At 37.8% G+C, this 19578-nt stretch overlaps 1 protein-coding gene across 8 annotated transcripts in view; it reads left to right on the plus strand.

Moving 5' to 3' along the window:
- Window positions 1-19578, plus strand: part of DNM3 (dynamin 3) — a 646555-nt gene that overhangs the window by 227138 nt on the left and 399839 nt on the right. For all 8 annotated transcript variants that reach the window (XM_070768173.1, XM_019976685.2, XM_070768169.1 and 5 more), the window contains 2 exons: window positions 18498-18596; window positions 19181-19341. In XM_070768173.1, coding sequence (XP_070624274.1) covers window positions 18498-18596; window positions 19181-19341 — 260 coding nt within the window. The remainder of the gene's footprint in view (window positions 1-18497; window positions 18597-19180; window positions 19342-19578) is intronic.

Raw genomic sequence — 19578 nt, forward strand, 5'->3', positions numbered from 1 at the left:
GGAGGGGTGGAGTGGGAGGTTGGGGTTAGCGGATATAAGCTATTATGTACCAGATGGATTAGCAACAAGGTCATACTATACAACACAGAAAGCTATATTCAGTATCCTATGATAAACCATAATGGAAATGAATATTAAAGAAAAATGTTAATATGTATAACAGAATCACTTTGCTATGCAGCAGAAATTAGCACAGCATTGTAAATCAATAATAGTTCAACTTAAAAAGAGTGGAATTACTGGGTAAGTGTATGTTTAATATTTTTAAGAAACCACTAAGCTGTTCTGCAAAGTGATTGTACAAATTTTATTCCTAGCAGCAATGTGAGTGCTTTAGTTGCTCCCCATACTCACCAACACTTGGTATTGTTAGTTTTATTTTAATTGTAGTCATTGTAATGTCTATGCAGTGGTATGGATTTGCCTTTTCACTGAGCATCATTTCATGTCCTGATAGGCTATTTGTAAATTTTCTTTTGTGAAGTGTTTGCCTATTTTATTTTAAAAAATTATTATGATTGGAGGCTAATTACTTTACAATATTGTGGTGGTTTTTGCCACACATTGACATGAATGTGTACCATGGGTGTACATGTGTTCCCCATCCTGAACCCCCCACTCCACCTCCCTCCCCATCCCATCCCTCAGGGTCATCCAAATGCACCACCCCTGAGCACCCTGTCTCATGTATCGAACCTGGACTGGCAATCTGTTTCATGTATGATAATATACATGATTCAATGCTATTCCCTGAAATCATCCCACCCTTGCCTTCTCCCACAGAGTCCAAAAGACTGTTCTTTACATCTGTGTCTCTTTTGCTGTCTCGCATATAGGGTCATCGTTACCATCTTTCTAAATTCCATATATATGCGTTAGTATACTGTATTGGTGTTTTTCTTTCTGACTTACTTCACTCTGTATAATAGGCTCCAGTTTCATCTACCTCATTAGAACTGATTCAAATGAATTCTTTATAATGGCTGAGTAATACTCCATTGTGTATATGTACTGCGGCTTTCTTATCCATTTGTCTGCTGATGGACATATAGGTTGTTTCCATGTCCTGGCTATTGTAAACAGTGCTATGATGAACATTGAGGTACATGAGTCTCTTTCAGTTCTGGTTTCCTTGGTGTGTATGCCCAGCACTGGGATTGCTGGGTCATACGGCAGTTCTGTTTCTAGTTTTGTAAGAAACCTCCACACTGTTCTCCATAGTGGTCGTACTAGTTTGCATTCCCACCAACCGTGTAAGAGGATTCCCTTTTCTCCGCACTCTCTTCAGCATTTATTGTTTGTAGACTTTTTGATAGCAGCCATTCTGACTGGTGTGAGATGGTACCTCACTGTAGTTTTGATTTGCATTTCTCTGATAATGAGTGATGGTGAGCATCTTTTCATGTGTTTGTTAGCCATCTGTATGTCTTCTTTGGAGAAATGTCTTTTTAGTTCTTTAGCCCAGTGTTTGATTGGGTCATTTATTTTTCTGGAATTGAGCTGCAGGAGCTACTTGTATATTTTTGAGATTAATTCTTTGTCAGTTGCTTTGTTTGCTATTATTTTCTCCCATTCTGAAGGCTGTCTTTTCACCTTGCTTATAGTTTCCTTTGTTGTGCAAAAGCTTTTAAGTTTAATTAGGTCCCATTTGTTTATTTTTGCTTTTATTTCCATTACTCTGGGAGGTGGGTCATAGAGGATCCTGCTGTGATTTATGTTGGAGAATGTTTTGCCTATGTTTTCCTCTAGGAGTTTTATAGTTTCTGGTCTTATGTTTAGATCTTTAATCGATTTTGAGTTTATTTTTGTGTGTGGTGTTAGAAAGTGTTCTAGTTTTGTTCTTTTACAAGTGGTTGACCAGTTTTCCCAGCACCACTTGTTACAGAGATTGTCTTTTCTCCATTGTATATTCTTGCCTTCTTTGTCAAAGATGAAGTGTCCGTAGTTGCATGGATTTATCTCTGGGCTTTCTATTTTGTTTCATTGATCTATATTTCTGACTTTGTGCCAGTACCATACTTTCTTGATGACTGTAGCTTTTTAGTATAGTCTGAAGTCAGGCAGGTTGATCCCTCCAATTCCATTCTTCTTTCTCAAGATTGCTTTGGCTATTTGAGGTTTTTTGTATTTCCATACAAATTGTGAAATTATTTGTTCTAGTTCAATGAAAAATACCATTAGTAGCTTGATAGAGATTGCACTGAATCTATAGATTGCTTTGGGTAATATACTCATTTCACTATATTGATTCTTCCTATCCACGAGCATGGTATATTTCTCCATCTGTTTGTGTCCTCTTTGATTTCTTTCATCTGTGTTTTATAGTTTTCTATATATTGGTCTTTTGTTTCTTTAGGTAGATTTATTCCTAAGTATTTTATTATTTTCGTTGTAAATGTGAATAGAATTGTTTCCTTAATTTCTCTTTCTGTTTTCTCATTGTTAGTGTATAGGAATGCAAGAGATTTCTGTGTGTTAATTTTATATCCTGCAACTTTACTATGTTCACTCATTAGCTCTAGTAATTTTCTGGTGGAGTCTTTAGGGTTTTCTATGTAAAGGATCATGTCATCTGCAAACAGTGAGAGTTTTATGTCTTCTTTTCCAATCTGGATTCCTTTTATTTCTTTTTCTTCTCTGATTGCTGTGGCTAAAACTTCCAAAACTATGTTGAATAGCAGTGGTGAGAGTGGGCACCCTTGTCTTATTCCTGATTTTAGGGGAAATGCTTTCAATTCTTCACCATTGAGGATAATGTTTGCTGTGGGTTTATCATATATGGCTTTTATTATGTTGAGGTATGTTCCTTCTATTTCTGCTTTCTTGAGGGTTTTTATCATAAATGGATGTTGAATTTTGTCAAAGGGTTTCTCTGCATCTATTGAGATAATTGTATGGTTTTATTTTTCAGTTCTGTAATGTGGTGTATCACATTGCTTGATTTGCAAATATTGAAGAATCCTTACGGCCCTGGTATAAAGTCCACTTGGTCATGATGTATGATCTTTTTAATATGGTGTTGGATTCTGTTTGCTAGAATTTTGTTAAGGATTTTTACATTTATGTTCATCAGTGATATTGGCTTGTAGTTTTCTTTTTTGTGGCATCTTTGTCTGGCTTTGGTATTAGGGTGATGGTGGCCTCATTGAATGAGTTTGGAAGTTTACCTTCCTCTGAAATTTTCTGGAAGAGTTTGAGTAGGATAGGTGTTCAGTCCAGTTCAGTTCATTCGCTCAGTCGTGTCCGAATCTTTGCGACCCCACGAACCACAGCACTCCAGGCCTCCCTGTCCATTACCAACTCCCGGACTTCACCCAGACTCACGTCCATCAAGTCAGTGATGCCATCCAGCCATCTCATCCTCTGTCGCCCCCTTCTCCTCCTGCCCCCAATCCCTCCCATCATCAGAGTCTTTTCCAATGAGTCAACTCTTTGCATGAGATGGCCAAAGTACTGGAGTTTCAGCTTTAGCATCATTCCTTCCAAAGAAATCCCAGGGCTGATCTCCTTCAGAATGGACTGGTTGGATCTCCTTGCAGTCCAAGGGACTCTCAAGAGTCTTCTCCAACACCACAGTTCAAAAGCATCAATTCTTCAGGGCTCAGCCTTCTTCACAGTCCAACTCTCACATCCATACATGACCACAGGAAAAACCATAGCCTTGACTAGACGGACCTTTGTTGGCAAAGTAGTGTCTCTGCTTTTGAATATGCTATCTAGGTTGGTCATAACTTTCCTTCCAAGGAGTAAGCGTCTTTTAATTTCATGGCTGCAGTCACCATCTGTAGTGATTTTGGAGCCCCCAAAAATAAAGTCTGACACTGTTTCCACTGTTTCCCCACCTATTTCCCATGAAGTGATGGGACCAGATGCTATGATCTTCGTTTTCTGAATGTTGAGCTTTAAGCCAACTTTTTCACTCTCCATTTTCACTTTCATCAAGAAGCTTTTTAGTTCCTCTTCACTTTCTGCCATAAGGGTGGTGTCATCTACATATCTGAGGTGATTGATATTTCTCCCGGCAATCTTGATTCCAGCTTGTGCTTCTTCCAGCCCAGCGTTTCTCATGATGTACTCTGCATATAAGTTAAATAAACAGGGTGACAATATACAGCCTTGACATACTCCTTTTCCTATTTGGAACCAGTCTGTTCTCTAAATTTTTGGTAGCATTTAGCTGTGAAGCCATCTGGACCTGGGCTTTTGTTTGCTGGAAGATTTCTGATTACAGTTTTAAGTTCCATGCTTGTGATTTGTCGGTTAAGATTTTCTGTTTCTTTCTGGTTCAGTTTTGGAAAGTTATACTTTTCTAAGAATTTGTCCATTTTTTCCAAGTTGTCCATTTTATTGGCATATAGATGCTTATAGTAGTCTCTTACGATCCTTTGTATTTCTGTGTTGTCTGTTGTGATTTGTCCATTTGCATTTCTAATTTTGTTGATTTGATTCATATCCCTTTTATTCTTGATGAGTCTGGCTAATGGTTTGTCTATTTTATTTATCTTCTCAAAGAACCAGCTTTTGGCTTTGTTGATTTTTGCTATGTTTTCCTTTGTTTCTTTTTCATTTATTTCTGCTCTAATTTTTCCAATTTCTTTCACTCTACTGACCCTGGGGTTCTTCATTTCTTCTTTTTCTAGTTGCTTTAGATGTAGAATTAGGTTATTTATTTGATTTTTCTCTTGTTTCTTGAGGCAAGCTTGTATTGGTCTGAACCTTCCCCATAGCACTGGTTTTACTGAATCCCATAGGTTTGGGGTTGTTGTGTTTTCATTTTCCTTCTTTTCTATGCATATTTTTATTTCTTTTTTGATTTCTTCTGTGATTTGGTTATTCAGAAGTGAGTTGTTTAGCCTCCATATGTTTGTATTTTTAATAGTTTTTTTCCTGTTCAGTTCAGTTCAGTCCCTCAGTCATGTCCGACTCTTTGCGACCCCATGGATTGCAGCACGCCAGGCCTCCCTGTCCATCACCAACTCCCGGAGTTCACTCAAACCCACGTCCATCGAGTCGGTGATGCCATCTAGCCATCTCACCCTTTGTTGTCCCTTTTCCTCCTGCCCCCAATCCCTCCCAACATCAGAGTCTTTTCCAGTGAGTCAACTCTTTGCATGAGGTAGCCAAAGTACTGGAGCTTCAGCTTTAGCATCATTCCCTCCAAAGAACACCCAGGGCTGATCTCCTTCAGAATGGACTGGTTGGATCTCCTTGCAGTCCAAGGGACTCTCAAGAGTCTTCTCCAACACCACAGTTCAGAAGCATCAATTCTTCGGCGCTCAGCTTTCTTCACAGTCCAACTCTCACATCCATACATGACCACTGTAGCTAACATCTAATCTTACTGCATCATGATCAGAAAAGATGCTTGGAATGATTTCAATTTTCTTTTTAATTTAGCAAGGCTAGTTTTATGGCCCAGGATGTGTTCTGTCCTGGAGAAGGTTCCATGTGCACTTGAGAAAAAGGTGAAATTCATTGTTTTGGGGTGAAATGTCCTGTAGATATCAGTTAGGCCTAACTGGTCCATTGTATCATTTAACGTTTGTGTTTCCTTGCTAATTTTCTGTTTAGTTGATCTATCCATAGGTGTGAGTGGGGTATTAAAGTCTCCCACTATTACTGTATTATTGTTAATTTCCCCTTTCATACTTGTTAGCATTTGCCTTACATATTACAGTGCTCCTATGTTGGGTGCATATATATTTATAATTGTTATATCTTCTTCTTGGATTGATTCTTTGATCATTATGTAGTGTCTTTCTTTGTCTCTTTTCATGGCCTTTATTTCAAAGTCTATTTTATCTGATATGAGTGTTGCTACTCCTGCTTTCTTTTGGTTTCTATATGCGTGGAATATTTTTTTTCCAGCCCTTCACTTTCAGTCTGTATGTGTCCCTTGTTTTGAGGTGGGTCCTTTGTAGACAATATATATAGGGGTCTTTTTTTTGTATCCATTTAGCCTGTCTTTCTTTTTTTTTTTTTGGTTTCCAAATAAAAGTTATGTTTATAGTATACTACAGTCTATTAAATGTGCAGCAGCATGTATAAAAAATGTGTATACCTTAATTAAAAATTCTTTATTGATTTATACTAAATGAGGTAAGTTAGACAAATACTATATGATATCACTTATAAGCAGAATCTAAAAAAGTATACAAATGATCTCATTTACAAAACAAACAGACTCACAGACTTCGTTTTCATAAGTTTGATTTCAAAGGGGAAAGGTTGGGGAGGATAAATTAGGAGTTTGGGATTAACATTTTGTCTGCTAAAAAATTGTCACAACCTCTTTGAGAGTTATGTTTTATTCAGTGGGAATTTTTAGGACTTTAAGCCCAGGAGACAGGATCTCAAGTGACCCTGAGAGAACTGCTCCAAGTTGGCAAGGGGAGGAGCCAGGTTACATAGAAGTTTAGCAACAAAGGGCAGGTAGTCTGAACATCAAAAATTATTGCTAATTAAAGAAAACCAGATATCCCAAGTTAAGGAATTTAGCACTTTTCTCTGTCGGGGGTGTTTTCTATGTATTTTTTCCTTTATATGTATTGAGTTTCCGTTGTGGCTCAGCTGGTGAAGAAACTGCCTGCAATGCAGGAGACCTGGGTTTGATCCCAGGGTTGGGAAGATCCCCTGGAGAAGGGAAAGGCTACCCACTCCAGTTTTCTGGCCTGGAGAATTCCATGGAGTATATAGTCCGTGGTGTTGCAAAGAGTCAGACACGACTGAACAACTTTCACTTTTTGTAGGGGAAGATGCAAGAGTCTGGGCTCACTGAAATCATCCCTTTCATATGCACCTCAGCTATCCTGGGGCCAGGATCCTGTGTTTTTCACATCCTGAGCTCACTAGAGGGAGTGACTGCAGCCTGATGGCTGTCAGATCATGCAGGTATTCTTCTTCCTGAGTGTCCTTAGGGCTCAGAAATTCACATTTGGAGGGCTGGAATCACTGACAACTGTGACATCCTTGTTTATTCATATGGCAGGAAATACTTCATTTCTCATATATACACTGCTATATAAAAATAGATCACTAATGAGGACCTACTGTATAGCACAAGGATCTCTACTCAATATTCCATAATAACCTATATGGGAAAAGAATCTGAAGAAGAATAGATATATGTATCATAACTGATTCACTTTGTTGTATGCCTGAAAATCACACAACATTGTAAATCAACTATAAGATAAAAATTAAATTTAAAAATGCTTCATTGCTAAGAGTGCCAACCATCACCTCATGATGCAGCGTTGCCACATATCTTCAATTTGTAAAAAGGTGCAGCATCTGCAAAGTGCAATAAAGCAAAGCACAGTACAATGAGGTGTGCCTGTATTTCCATGTTTTCTTTTATATCTTTAAACATTTTATGCATGTTTTTAATAGTTATTTTAACATTATCTGTGAATCCCAAGTTTTTAAGAGAGACACTGCTGACTGATTCCTACCTTCCCCAGCCCCCACATTGTGGTCACGTTTTTCCTTCTTTGTGTATCTGGTGATTTTTGTTTGAATCCTGGATGTTTTGAACTTTGTTGAGTTCTGAGTTTTATTTTTTATTGTATTACTTTTAAATTTAATTTAAAATTATTAATTAATCAATTTTGGCTGTGCTGGGTCTTTGTTACTGTGCATGGGCTTTCTCCAGTTGTGGTGCATGAATTTCTCATTGCATTGGCCTCTCCTTTTGTGGAGCATGGGCTTTAGAATGTGTGGGCTTCGGTGGCCATGGCACATGGGCTTAGTAGCCTTGTGGCAAGTGGGATACTCTCAGATAAAGGATTAAACCCAAGTCCCTTGCACTGGCAGGCAGATGCCTAACCACAGGACCACCAGGGAAGTCCCTACTTTTCATTTATTATTTTTGGACCATAGATGACTGCGGATAACTGAAATCATAGAAAGTGAAACTGTAAATAGGAGGGAAACTACAGTATGTGGATTCATTTTCTTTTGTTTCTTCTTGCCTTAGTATGTTTTGGAATACAGATTTTCAATGAAAGAACCACTCTTATATAAGTATTCCAAATTATTCTTTGGAAAAATTCTCCTTTCTCTCCTTTCTCTCTTTGCTGTCTCTCTCTTCTCTCCCTTTCTTTCATAAATATTAAATCTTTCAAGTACTTTGCTAGATTCTGAGGATAAATAGGTGAGCAAATAGAGTGTCTACTACTATAACAGCAGTAATTTTTATGTTTTCTGTTATTTAGTTAATATTTTACCTAGTATCACATGCAGATGTATTACCAGATGACTTTGGAAATGAAGACTGTATTATTTAGAATTGTTGGAAGTAACAAGAAAATAATGTTAATGGAAAACTTATAGGAAAAAAAGATGAAACTGTTCCTATTCATCACTGATTGCTTTCAGAAGTAAAATATTCCATAATCCCTTGCCAAACAGAAAGAAGAGCATTTACTTCAACTCCCACCCTGAATACCACCAAAGCCCAAAACAAACAATGCATTAACAGAAGGACATCTAGTTTTCTAAGTCTGTTTTTAATTTAGCTGTATACATGTTTACACTAACTCTTCACTGATTTTGTTTTTCATTGCTGTTGTTTCAGTGTACATAGTGTCCCAGATTACTTTTCTGGCAACTGCTAATGTGGTTCATGGCTTGGTTTTGTCCCTTTTCTTAATTAGATGAAACAACACACTACTTATAATTTAGTTGCATATATAAACGGAAGAAATGATAATGTTGTTATAGGAAAATCACTGTGTTGACCTAGGTAACATAGTAGAATGGTATTCTATTTCTTTTTTGGAATTTGTATTCCAATCCTTGTCTAAACCTAAAAATAAATATGCTTTTTACTTATTTCTTCATTTGGTAGATAAACATTTATTGATTTCCCACTCTGTGTTTGGCACCTATAAGAATTGCTTATGAATACGTATGAAATATGTATATTAGACATTGTCCTTATTCTTGAAGGGATCATGACTTAGAGGGTGAGACAGGCAAATAAGCAGATTCCTAGCATCATATAAGAACTATGATTTCAGTGTACACAGAGAGTTTTAAGGGCACAGAGAAAAAGTTCCAAACTTACATTTATGGGAGCCTGATTAAGAACCTGCAGGAGAGGCCTGTATAGTATTTTGAAGGATGAATAGGAAATAACCAAAAAAAGAAGAAAAGGGAAGCTTTTCTTGGAGCTGAGAGGGATAGCATTGTGAAGGTGAAGAGGCAAGAATTACTTGCCGTCTACATATCTTTGATGAAGTTTCTGTTTGGGTCTTTCACCCATTTTTAAATCAGGTTGTTTCTTTCTTCCCCTGCCTAAGGCACAGGACCTTTTTTTTCTCAGATATTCACTGTGAGAACCTGGTGAGCTCCTGGAGGCAAAACTCAAAAAAGTATGGGTATCCTCTATGACTGGGTCCCCCTAGAGTTTTTAACTATTAAGACTGCCCACACTGAACTTCCAGCAATTTATCAATTACAGTTTAGGTTTTACTGCCTGGGTCCTTGGTTCCTGCAGAATTATCTGCTTATGGCTTTCTGCTCCAGTAAGCTGTGGATCGGAGAAGGTAGTGGCACCCCACTCCAGTACTCTTGCCCTGAGAATCCCATGGATGGAGGAGCCTGGTAGGCTGCAGTCCATGGGGTCACTAAGAGTCGGACACGACTGAGCAACTTCACTTTCACTTTTCACTTTCATGCGTTGGAGAAGGAAATGGCAACCCACTCCAGTGTTCTTGCTTGGAGAATTCCAGGGACGGAGGAGCCTGGTGGGCTGCCATCTCTGGGGTCGCACAGAGTCGGACATGACTGAAGCGATTTAGCAGCAAGCTGTGGGTCTCTGTATTCACCTGTCTCTCCAAATTTGGGGGGTGGGCAATGGTTTGCTCTGTGGCCTCACTGCTCTGATGAATCTAAGTGTTATTGACTTTTCACTTATTAGGTCACAGTGGAAACTTCCAGGCTTCTTATGTGGTGGACCAGAAATCAGAAGTCCTATTAAGTAATTTTAAAATATAGCTTTGTTATTTCCTCATTTTATTGATGATTTAGAGTGAACATGTAATGTATTCTCCTCTATGAAGTCCTTTGAGAGTTAAAAGGGATGCTATTAATAATTATCCCAGACATCAGATATAAACTGTGATATGTGATTATCCTTTTGATGTGTTTACTCCTGATGAGAAAACTAATGTCTCAGAACTGATAAGGGACAGCAGTGGGACTTGGATTTTAACAATCCAATACTTGACTTTAGATCTGTAATACATAAGAATCAGAGTATTGAAGTGCCTTTCATGTCTTTTATAGGTCTTTGTCAGGGCTCATAAGTACCCATCATTGTGGTTATTCTTTACTGAAGAGAAACAGAATTGAAATACAATATCATACATTATTTATTAGGTCTTAATTTATTATTTTTATTTTAGATGGAGGGCAAGGATTTTATTAAATTACTTTTTACCTTATATGTTACTCTATGTAATCTCTTCTGAATCTGGAAGTTGTTCTTCCCAGAATTCTGTACTTGAAAGAGACAGCTAGATAAACCTTTGATTCTGTAGAAAAGTAGACACAGATGATGTAAACAACTTGCCAGATAACACAGCTAATCACTTGTAAAATCTAGCTAAGAATTGAGAAGCTGAAAATATAGTGATTAAAAATGGAATAAGTTTGTCCGGCTTCAACACCCTACAGCCCACAAGCCTTTGGACAAATGTATTTTTATTTTCCAAGTCTCACTTTCCTCATCTGTATAATTGAGAAATAATAATACCTATTTCATAGAGTTGTTTCAAGTCTATGTCTGCCACACAATCAGAACTCAGCAAGTGACTTTGTTATTACTTTTACTATGTCTTTATATTCCCAGTGAAGTGCTTTTAAAACACTTTAAATGTTGCCTTTGAGTCTCTTCTGGCAATATCTTTTTGAGATCAGTATAGGTCTTGAGTCTGCCAGCAGGGGTTCATTGATTATTTAAATTGCCTACTTGTATAAGTAAATGTGAAAAAGGAAATTTTATCAGCCATTTCTGGGACATCAATAAGCATAGACTTTTCTGCCTTTTTGGAATTAGAGAGTAGTGAAGAAAATACTTAAAAAATTTTAACCCTTACTTTTCATTAATGTTATAAATGTACATCGCTTTAGAAAAATCAGTCTGTTTTCCTAACTCTGGATTACTGCTTTCCAGAGGTTACCACTTTCCACCCTTTTAACTTTCTTTGATATTTACCTCCATATTTAAGGAGGTAAGACATAAGACAGCCTTATGTCTTATGTCTCTCACTCATATGCACATATACTTACACATACATATATATACTTACCTCTCCAATTCTACTTATATAGCTATATCGTATTTTGCTAAATGAATATTTTTGATTCTGGAAATAGTATCCACAGCTGAACCATGTGTTGAATTATGATTAAATTTCCTTTCTTGGGTGATACTGCTGTCTTTGAGGTAGATAGTTGTTTCTTCTTTTGTTTGTTTGAACAGTCTATCACCAGTGTATTCTGAGCTTTTCCCACAGAAGTCTAAATCTCTAATACCTTCAACAGCATTAAGCTTTAAGTATTCTATCACTTTCAGTGTTGTTTTAATTGGTTGGGAAAGTTATCTTCGTATCTTTGTTTTTGTCGTGGTCTGGGTGCAGGTTGGAAAAGAATTTCCAGACATGAGACAGAATGAGAGGGAAATAAAGTTTATTAGAATGCGAGACGCTATTAGAACAGTGGGCCAGCTCAAGGGAGAACCAACGTTTAACAGGAGTCCTTAGTCCACTTTTATACCCGAGGTACAAGGAGTGAGATAGGGGTCTTGTGGGTCATTTGCTGATTGGATGAGACGTGTATACCAGGCGGGGGAAGAGTAGGGCAAATACCTTCTCCCTGTGGGGTAGGAGGGGATACAGGTTATACTGTTCCATTAGTAGTTACAACATGGGGGAGGGAAGGACAATAAGGGTCTGGTTTTTCCATTCCTGCATTCCAAGACTCTTCTTGGTTTTATCTGCTCTTTTGTCCTTGGGTCACCACAGTTATCTTATTCTAATCAATATTGACTGCTCTCCTGGCCTTGAGTGAGTGAGTGAGTGAAGTTGCTCAGTCGTGTCTGACTCTTTGCGACCCCATGGACTCTAGCCTGCCAGGCTCCTCCATCCATGGGATTTTCCAGGCAAGAATACTGGAGTGGGTTGCCATTTCCTTCTCCAGGAGATCTTCCCGACTCAGAGATTGAACCTGGGTCTCCCGCATTATAGGCAGATGTTTTAGCATGGCCTTAAACCATCCTAAAATTTACACCGTCCTGAAAATTTCCTTCTTTTTCTGGTTAGATTGGATTCCCTGCTTCTGGATTTCCTTCTGGATTTCTACTTCCTTGCTAGTTTGTTCCCATGTTTGGTGGAACACATCTTTTTAGTAGTCTGCACCACCCCGTGCCCCCCCCCCCCCAAAAAAAGGAGAAAATGAGGTAAAATATTTTGAGATTTTGTGTGTCTGAAAATAACCTTTTCTACCGTCACGTTTATTGATAGTTTAGAATTCTAGGCTAGAAATTAATCTTTCTCTTAGAATGTTGGAAACATTGCTCTGCTGTTTTTTATTTTCCAGTTTGCTGCTGGGAAGACTGATGCTGTGATGATTCTCAAAACTCTTTTTATAGCTTTCTTTTTAACTTCTATGGGCGCTTTTTAGGATATTTTATTTGTTTTCTGTATTATGAAATCTTTTACTGATGTTCCATATTGTGTGTATGTTTGTGTATGTTTTTCATATTTTGTTGGGCACTTGGTGAGTTCATTCAATCCCTAAATTCATCTTTCACTTATATGACATTTTATGAATAGTATGTCCCTGCATCCCTGACTCTTTCTATTTGATATTCTCTCTCTTATTGGAATGCCAGTTATTCAGATATTGGATCTTCTGGTTCATTTCTCTAGTTTAAAAAAAGTTTTTCCTTTATTGTTATCAACTTCTTTTTGTTTTCTGGAGGAGTTCCTAATTTTGTACTCCAGCATTATTATTTTCTGCTCTCATACTTTTAATTTTTGAACATTCTTTTTGTTTGCTTGAAAATTTCCTTTTATGACATTCTGTTTTTATTCCATGAATGCAATGATTTCTTTCTCTCTGAGGATGTTAATATAAATAATAGTTTTCTTCTGTATTTTGCATTATCTTTGTTTTCTTCAAATTTAGTTTTTTTTTTTTTTTTTTTTAATCCATGTGGCATGTGGGATATTATTTCCCCAACCAGGAATTGAACCTGTACCCCTGACGTTGGAAGTGCAGAATCTTTTTTTTAAAAAATTATTTATTTTTATTGAAGGATAATTGCTTTACAGAATTTTGCTATTTTCTGTCAAACCTCAACATGAATCAGCCATAGGTATACATATATACCCTCCCTCTTGAAGCTCCCTCCCATCACCCTGCCCATCCCACCCCTCTAGGTTGATATAGAGGCCCTGTTTGAGTTTCCTGAGCCATACAGAAAATTTCTGTTGGCTATCTATTTTACATATGGTATTTTAAGTTTTAATATTGCTCTTTCCATACATCTCTCCCTCTCCTCCCCTCGCCCCATGTCCATAAGTCTGTTCTCTATGTCTGTCTCTCTATTGCTGCCCTGTAAGTAAATTCTTCGGTACCATTTTTCTAGATTGCATATTATGTGTTAGAATATGGTATTTATCTTTCTCTTTCTGACTCACTTCCCTCTGTATAATAGGTTCTAGGTTCATCCACCTCATTAGAACTGACTCAAATGCATTCCTTTTTATGGCCGAGTAATATTCCATTGTGTATATATACCACAACTTCTTTATCCATTCATTTGTCGATGGCCATCTAGGTTGTGTCCATGTTCTAGCTAGTGTAAATAGTACTGCAGTGAACGATGGGATACATGTGTCTCTTTCAATTTTGGTTTCCTCAGGGTATATGCCTAGGAGTGGGATTGCTGGGTCTTGTGGTGGTTTTATTCCTAGTGTTTTCTCCATACCATCTTCCATAGTGGCTATATCAATTTACATTCCCACCAACACTGCAAGAGTGTTCCTTTTCTCTACACCCTTTCCATCATTTATTGTTTGTAGACTTTTTGATGAGGGCCATTCTGACTAGTGTGAGGTGATATCTCATTGCAGTTTTGATTTGCATTTCTCTAATAATGAGCGATGTTGAGCGTCTTTTCATGTATATGTTAGCCATCTGTATGTATTCTTTGAAGAAATGACTGTTAAGGTCTTTTTCCCACTTTTTGATTGGGTTGTTTGTTTTTCTGGTATTGAGCTGTATGAGCTGCTTGTATATTTTGGAAATTAATCCTTTGTCAGTTGTTTCATTTGCTATTATTTTCTCCCATTCTGAGGCTTGTCTTTTCACCTTGCTTTTAGTTTCCTTTGCTGTGCAAAAGCTTTTAAGTTTAATCAGGTCCCACTTGTTTACTTTTGTTTTTATTTCCATTACTCTAGGAGGTGGGTCATAGAGGATCTTGCTTTGGTTTATCACATGGATTGTTCTGCCTATGTTTTCCTTTAAGAGTTTTATAGTTTCTGGTCTTACATCTAGGTCTTTAGTCCATTTTGAGTTTATCTTTGTGTATGGTGTTAGGAAGTGTTCTAATTTCATTCTTTTACATGTAGCCGTCCAGTTTTCCCAGCACCACTTATTGAAGAGGCTATCTTTGCCCCATTGTATATTCTTGCCTCCTTTGTCAAAAATAAGGTACCCATAGGTGCATGGGTTTATTTCTGGGCTTTCTATCTTGTTCCATTGGTCTATATTTCTGTTTTTGTACCAGTACCATACTGTCTTGATGACTGTAGCTTTGTAGTATAACCTGAAGTCAGAAAGCTTGATTCCTCCAGCTCCATTCTTTCTCAAGACTGCTTTGGCTATTCAGGGTCTTTTGTGTTTCCATATGAATTGTGGAAGTGCAGAATCTTAACTACTAGACTTCCAGGGAAGTCCCTCAAGTTCAGTTGTATAGTGTTTACTTGTTTTAGTTTCATATTAGAGCATCTCCTTGGCTGTCCATTTATATTTAAATGTGAAATATTATCGGTTGATATTCCGTGTGTGTTTATTTGAATTATGGAATGATAGACTTCTCAACAATAGTCCCGTGTATTATTGGACTGTTTTAACTGTTGTTCCTTTGAATGTCAACATGTATTTTTTTCTGTTGGAATGGTTAGTATTCCCAGACCATTGTTCCAATCTCTTGCCTGGGGATTAAAGTCTTTATTCAAGTCAGATTAAGGAACTGGAATGGGGAGGGGTAGTCCTCCCATTCTCTGTATAGAATTTTGCTTAATTATCCTCTTTTAATACTATATTCCTCCAAACTGGGCCAGGTGCCCATGAGTTCAGTTTTTTCTACGTTCATTCTTTCCAGAGAGTGAACCTGCACTGTCCTGCCAGGATAGACCAGGGCAGCACCTAGCTATGTTATCCATGGAAATCTAACTGCTTCCATCCAATGTTTCTATTTTCAGCTTCAGCTACCACCACCATTCTCCATAGTTTTCAGAGCTATTGGCGCCCCCGGGTCTTGACTCTTATGGAGAGGCTATGATGTAAATTGCACTCATCTCACACATTAGTAAAGTAATTAGCAAAATTCTCCAAACCAGGCTTCAGTAATATGTGAACCGTGAACTTCCTGATGTTCAAGCTGGTTTTAGAAAAGGCAGAGGAACCAGAGATCAAATTGCCAACATCCGCTGGATCATGGAAAAAGCAAGAGAGTTCCAGAAAAACATCTATTTCTGCTTTATTGACTATGCCAAAGCCTTTCCTTTGACTGTGTGGATCACAATCAACTGTGGAAAATTCTTCAAGAGATGGGAATACCAGACTACCTGATCTGCCTCTTGAGAAATTTGTATGCAGATCAGGAAGCAACAGTTAGAACTGGACATGGAACAACAGACTGGTTCCAAATAGGAAAAGGAGTTCATCAAGGCTGTATATTGTCACCCTGTTTATTTAACTTATATGCAGAGTACATCACGAGAAACGCTGGACTGGAAGAAGCACAAGCTGGAATCAAGACTTCTGGGAGAAATATCAATAACCTCAGATATGCAGATGACACTACCCTTATGGCAGAAAGTGAAGAGGAACTAAAAAGCCTCTTGATGAAAGTGAAAGTGGAGAGTGAAAAAGTTGGCTTAAAGCTAAACATTCAGAAAACGAAGGTCATGGCATCCGGTCCCATCACTTCATGGGAAATAGATGGGGAAACAGTGGAAACAGTGTCATACTTTATTTTTCTGGGCTCCAAAATCACTACAGATGGTGACTGCAGCCATGAAATTAAAAGACGCTTACTCCTTGGAAGGAAAGTTATGACCAACCTAGATAGCATATTCAAAAGCAGAGACATTACTTTGCCAACAAAGATCCGTCTAGTCAAGGCTATGGTTTTTCCTGTGGTCATGTATGGATGTGAGAGTTGGACTGTGAAGAAGGCTGAGCACCGAAGAATTGATGCTTTTGAACTGTGGTGTTGGAGAAGACTCTTGAGAGTCGCTTGGACTGCAAGGAGATCCAACCAGTCCATTCTGAAGGAGATCAGCCCTGGGATTTCTTCGGAAGGAATGATGCTAAAGCTGAAACTCCAGTACTTTGGCCATCTCATGTGAAGAATTGACTCATTGGAAAAGACTGTGATGCTGGGAGGGATTGGGGGCAAGAGGAGAAGGGGACGACAGAGGATGAGATGGCTGGATGGCATACACTGACTCGATGGACGTGAGTCTGGGTGAACTCTGGGAGTTGGTGATGGAGAGGGAGGCCTGGCGTGTTGCGATTCATGGGGTCGCAAAGAGTCGGACACAACTGAGCAACTGATCTGATCTGATGATGTAAATTATTCAGCTTCTAGGCATCTCCTGTTGTTGACTTTCTTGGATGAAGTTTTCCTCTTTTTCTGATCTGTTAGGTTAGTTAACAGTCATCCTGCTAAGTTTCCAGTTTCAAAAATTATCTGCATTTCTCTTCCATTTTCTTCGACTTTCTTGGTTTAAACCCTCTACATTAAAACATATTATTTTATTATGATAAGGAGTATATTGGTTAAAAGCATGGATTCTAGAACCAGACTGCCCAGATCCATTTCTTCTGTGACCTTGGGATGAGTGACTTAATCTCTCTCTGACTTAGTTTCCTCATCTTAAAAAATTAGTAGTTGGAGTACTTGATAGATTAAATGATTTAAGACATGTAAGCATTTAAAACCATAGCTGTTTTAGAAAGTATTAAACATTATTATTTGAGAGTGAGCCTGTAAGTCACTCAGTCGTGTCCGACTCTTTGTGACCCCATGGACTATACAGTCCATGGAATTCTCTAGGCCAGAATACTAGAGTTGGTAGCCTTTCCTTTCTCCAGGAGATCTTCCCAACCCAGGGATCAAACCCAGGTCTCGTGCATTGCAGGCAGATTCTTACCAGCTGAATCACAAGGGAAGCAAGAATACTGGAGTGGGTAACCTATCCTTTCTCCAGGGGATCTTCCCAACCCAGGAATCAAACCAGGGTCTCCTGCATTACAAGAGGATTCTTTACCAACTGAGCTATCAGGGAAACCATTGAGAGTGGTTTCAGGCAGAAAATAAAAACTTGTATTCAGTTAACCATGTTTAATTGCAAAGCCAAAGAAATACACTTAAAAAGATGAATCAGTAGGCAATATTGTTCATTTTATCTAATGATGGGACCAAAGAACAAACAGTACATCTGATATGCTACATAAAATGTTTAGGTTTTTTCATTATTTTATTACTGAAAGGAACCTTTGATTCATGATTTCCAACTGTTTATTTTATAGAAGAGGAAAACTGAGACTCAGAGAGTTAAGTGACTTATCTTAAGGCTAGAATCCATGGCTCAGAATTCCTATTTCAGTCTTCTTTCCATTAAGTCATATTTCTTTTTCTAAGTAACAATGAATATGTGAGATTTGTGAGTTTATTTTTGGTAATGATGGTATCCTGTACCTAATTTTCTTCTCTTTATAGTTTGCTCTCAAGTGCTCAGACCTGGATCAATAATAAGCTTTGGTTTCTGACATACCCACATCACTGGTCCATGTGTAATCTCTTTTTGTTTTTAATAATGTAATGCATAAAATGAAAGCATCCATACTGTGTGCAATCCTTGAGGGGATAATTTAAATACATAATTTCTATGTACATGTAGTACAAAAATAAACTCATACATTTATAAGTATTTTGGTGAAACAGCTATTTGTTTTTTCTCTCCTGGATCAAGAGTTATCTTATGGATGGGTCGTTTTGCAGCTCTCTGTCTCATCCTGTTGAAATTTACTAGATGGGATAGTTGTGGATTAGAAAACAAAATAAGATGGTGAGGAACATGGAAAGAACCAGAAATATGAGTGCTTTGCAATTAACATTGAGACATATATGTCTCTGAAACTTGTTGGTCTCTGCAAATTGTGTAATGTGGGTTTTGTTTGTGGTGCAGGTCTGAGAACCATTGGAGTCATCACCAAACTGGATCTCATGGATGAAGGAACGGATGCCAGGGATGTTCTAGAGAATAAGCTGCTGCCACTTCGCAGGGGTAATGTAATGTGTCCTATACAGGACTTTCTTTGATGGTGTGGCAGAGAAACAACTGGGAAACCAGTGGGAGGCTGAATTTTTATGCCTCCACATTGAGAAGAATGGATTTAAGCTTAGTTAAACATTTTATGGAATGACATGGTGTTCCCAAATAATGTAGTAAAATTGATCCAAAGAAAGAACTATTCCTTCAAACAATAGGAATAAAACAGGAAAAGGAAGGGGTTTGAAGGAACGGTATAATTATTCATCATAGTCTGTATAAATGTATTCTGTTTAAGTCTGAATTATTTACTTGCTGCTGTCTGACAAAGCTGCTTAGAGATTTACTCTATTTAAATGCACAGATCTTTTAAGGACAAAAGGACGTTATTTTGTTAATGCTAAAAAATCAACATTAGCCAAATTGTCCAGCCTTCATTAAATACTGATATCCCAAATTGAGTTTTGTAAGGGGATCTGTTCTTCAGACTCTTAAAATTATTTTGCTTTTCTTATTTGGCCTCTTTGACAGCTTTAAAATTTCCCCAGAAGAAGAAACCAAAAGTGTCCCCAACTCCATAGATGTGTGTTTTGTTTTAGGTTACGTGGGGGTGGTAAACAGGAGCCAGAAGGACATAGATGGGAAGAAGGACATAAAGGCTGCCATGTTGGCAGAAAGGAAATTTTTTCTCTCACACCCGGCTTACAGACATATTGCTGATCGGATGGGGACCCCACACCTTCAGAAGGTCCTTAATCAGGTAAAAATGGTTTTTCAATCAACAAGAACAATTATAAAATATGTGAATGGCTATTGGAATCCATATTTCTTATTTTTATACTTTTTTCTGAACTATTTAGCATAATAGTATTGATAGAAAAGTTAAAAGATGAATATGAATACTTAGACCCATGCCATTAGTAATTCTAAATGACCAGAATCCACCTTAATATTATTGAAAGAATAGTGTACTAAGCAGAAATACGTATTTATTTAC

Source organism: Bos indicus, chromosome 16, assembly GCF_029378745.1.
Source record: "Bos indicus isolate NIAB-ARS_2022 breed Sahiwal x Tharparkar chromosome 16, NIAB-ARS_B.indTharparkar_mat_pri_1.0, whole genome shotgun sequence".
Taxonomy (NCBI): domain Eukaryota; kingdom Metazoa; phylum Chordata; class Mammalia; order Artiodactyla; family Bovidae; genus Bos; species Bos indicus.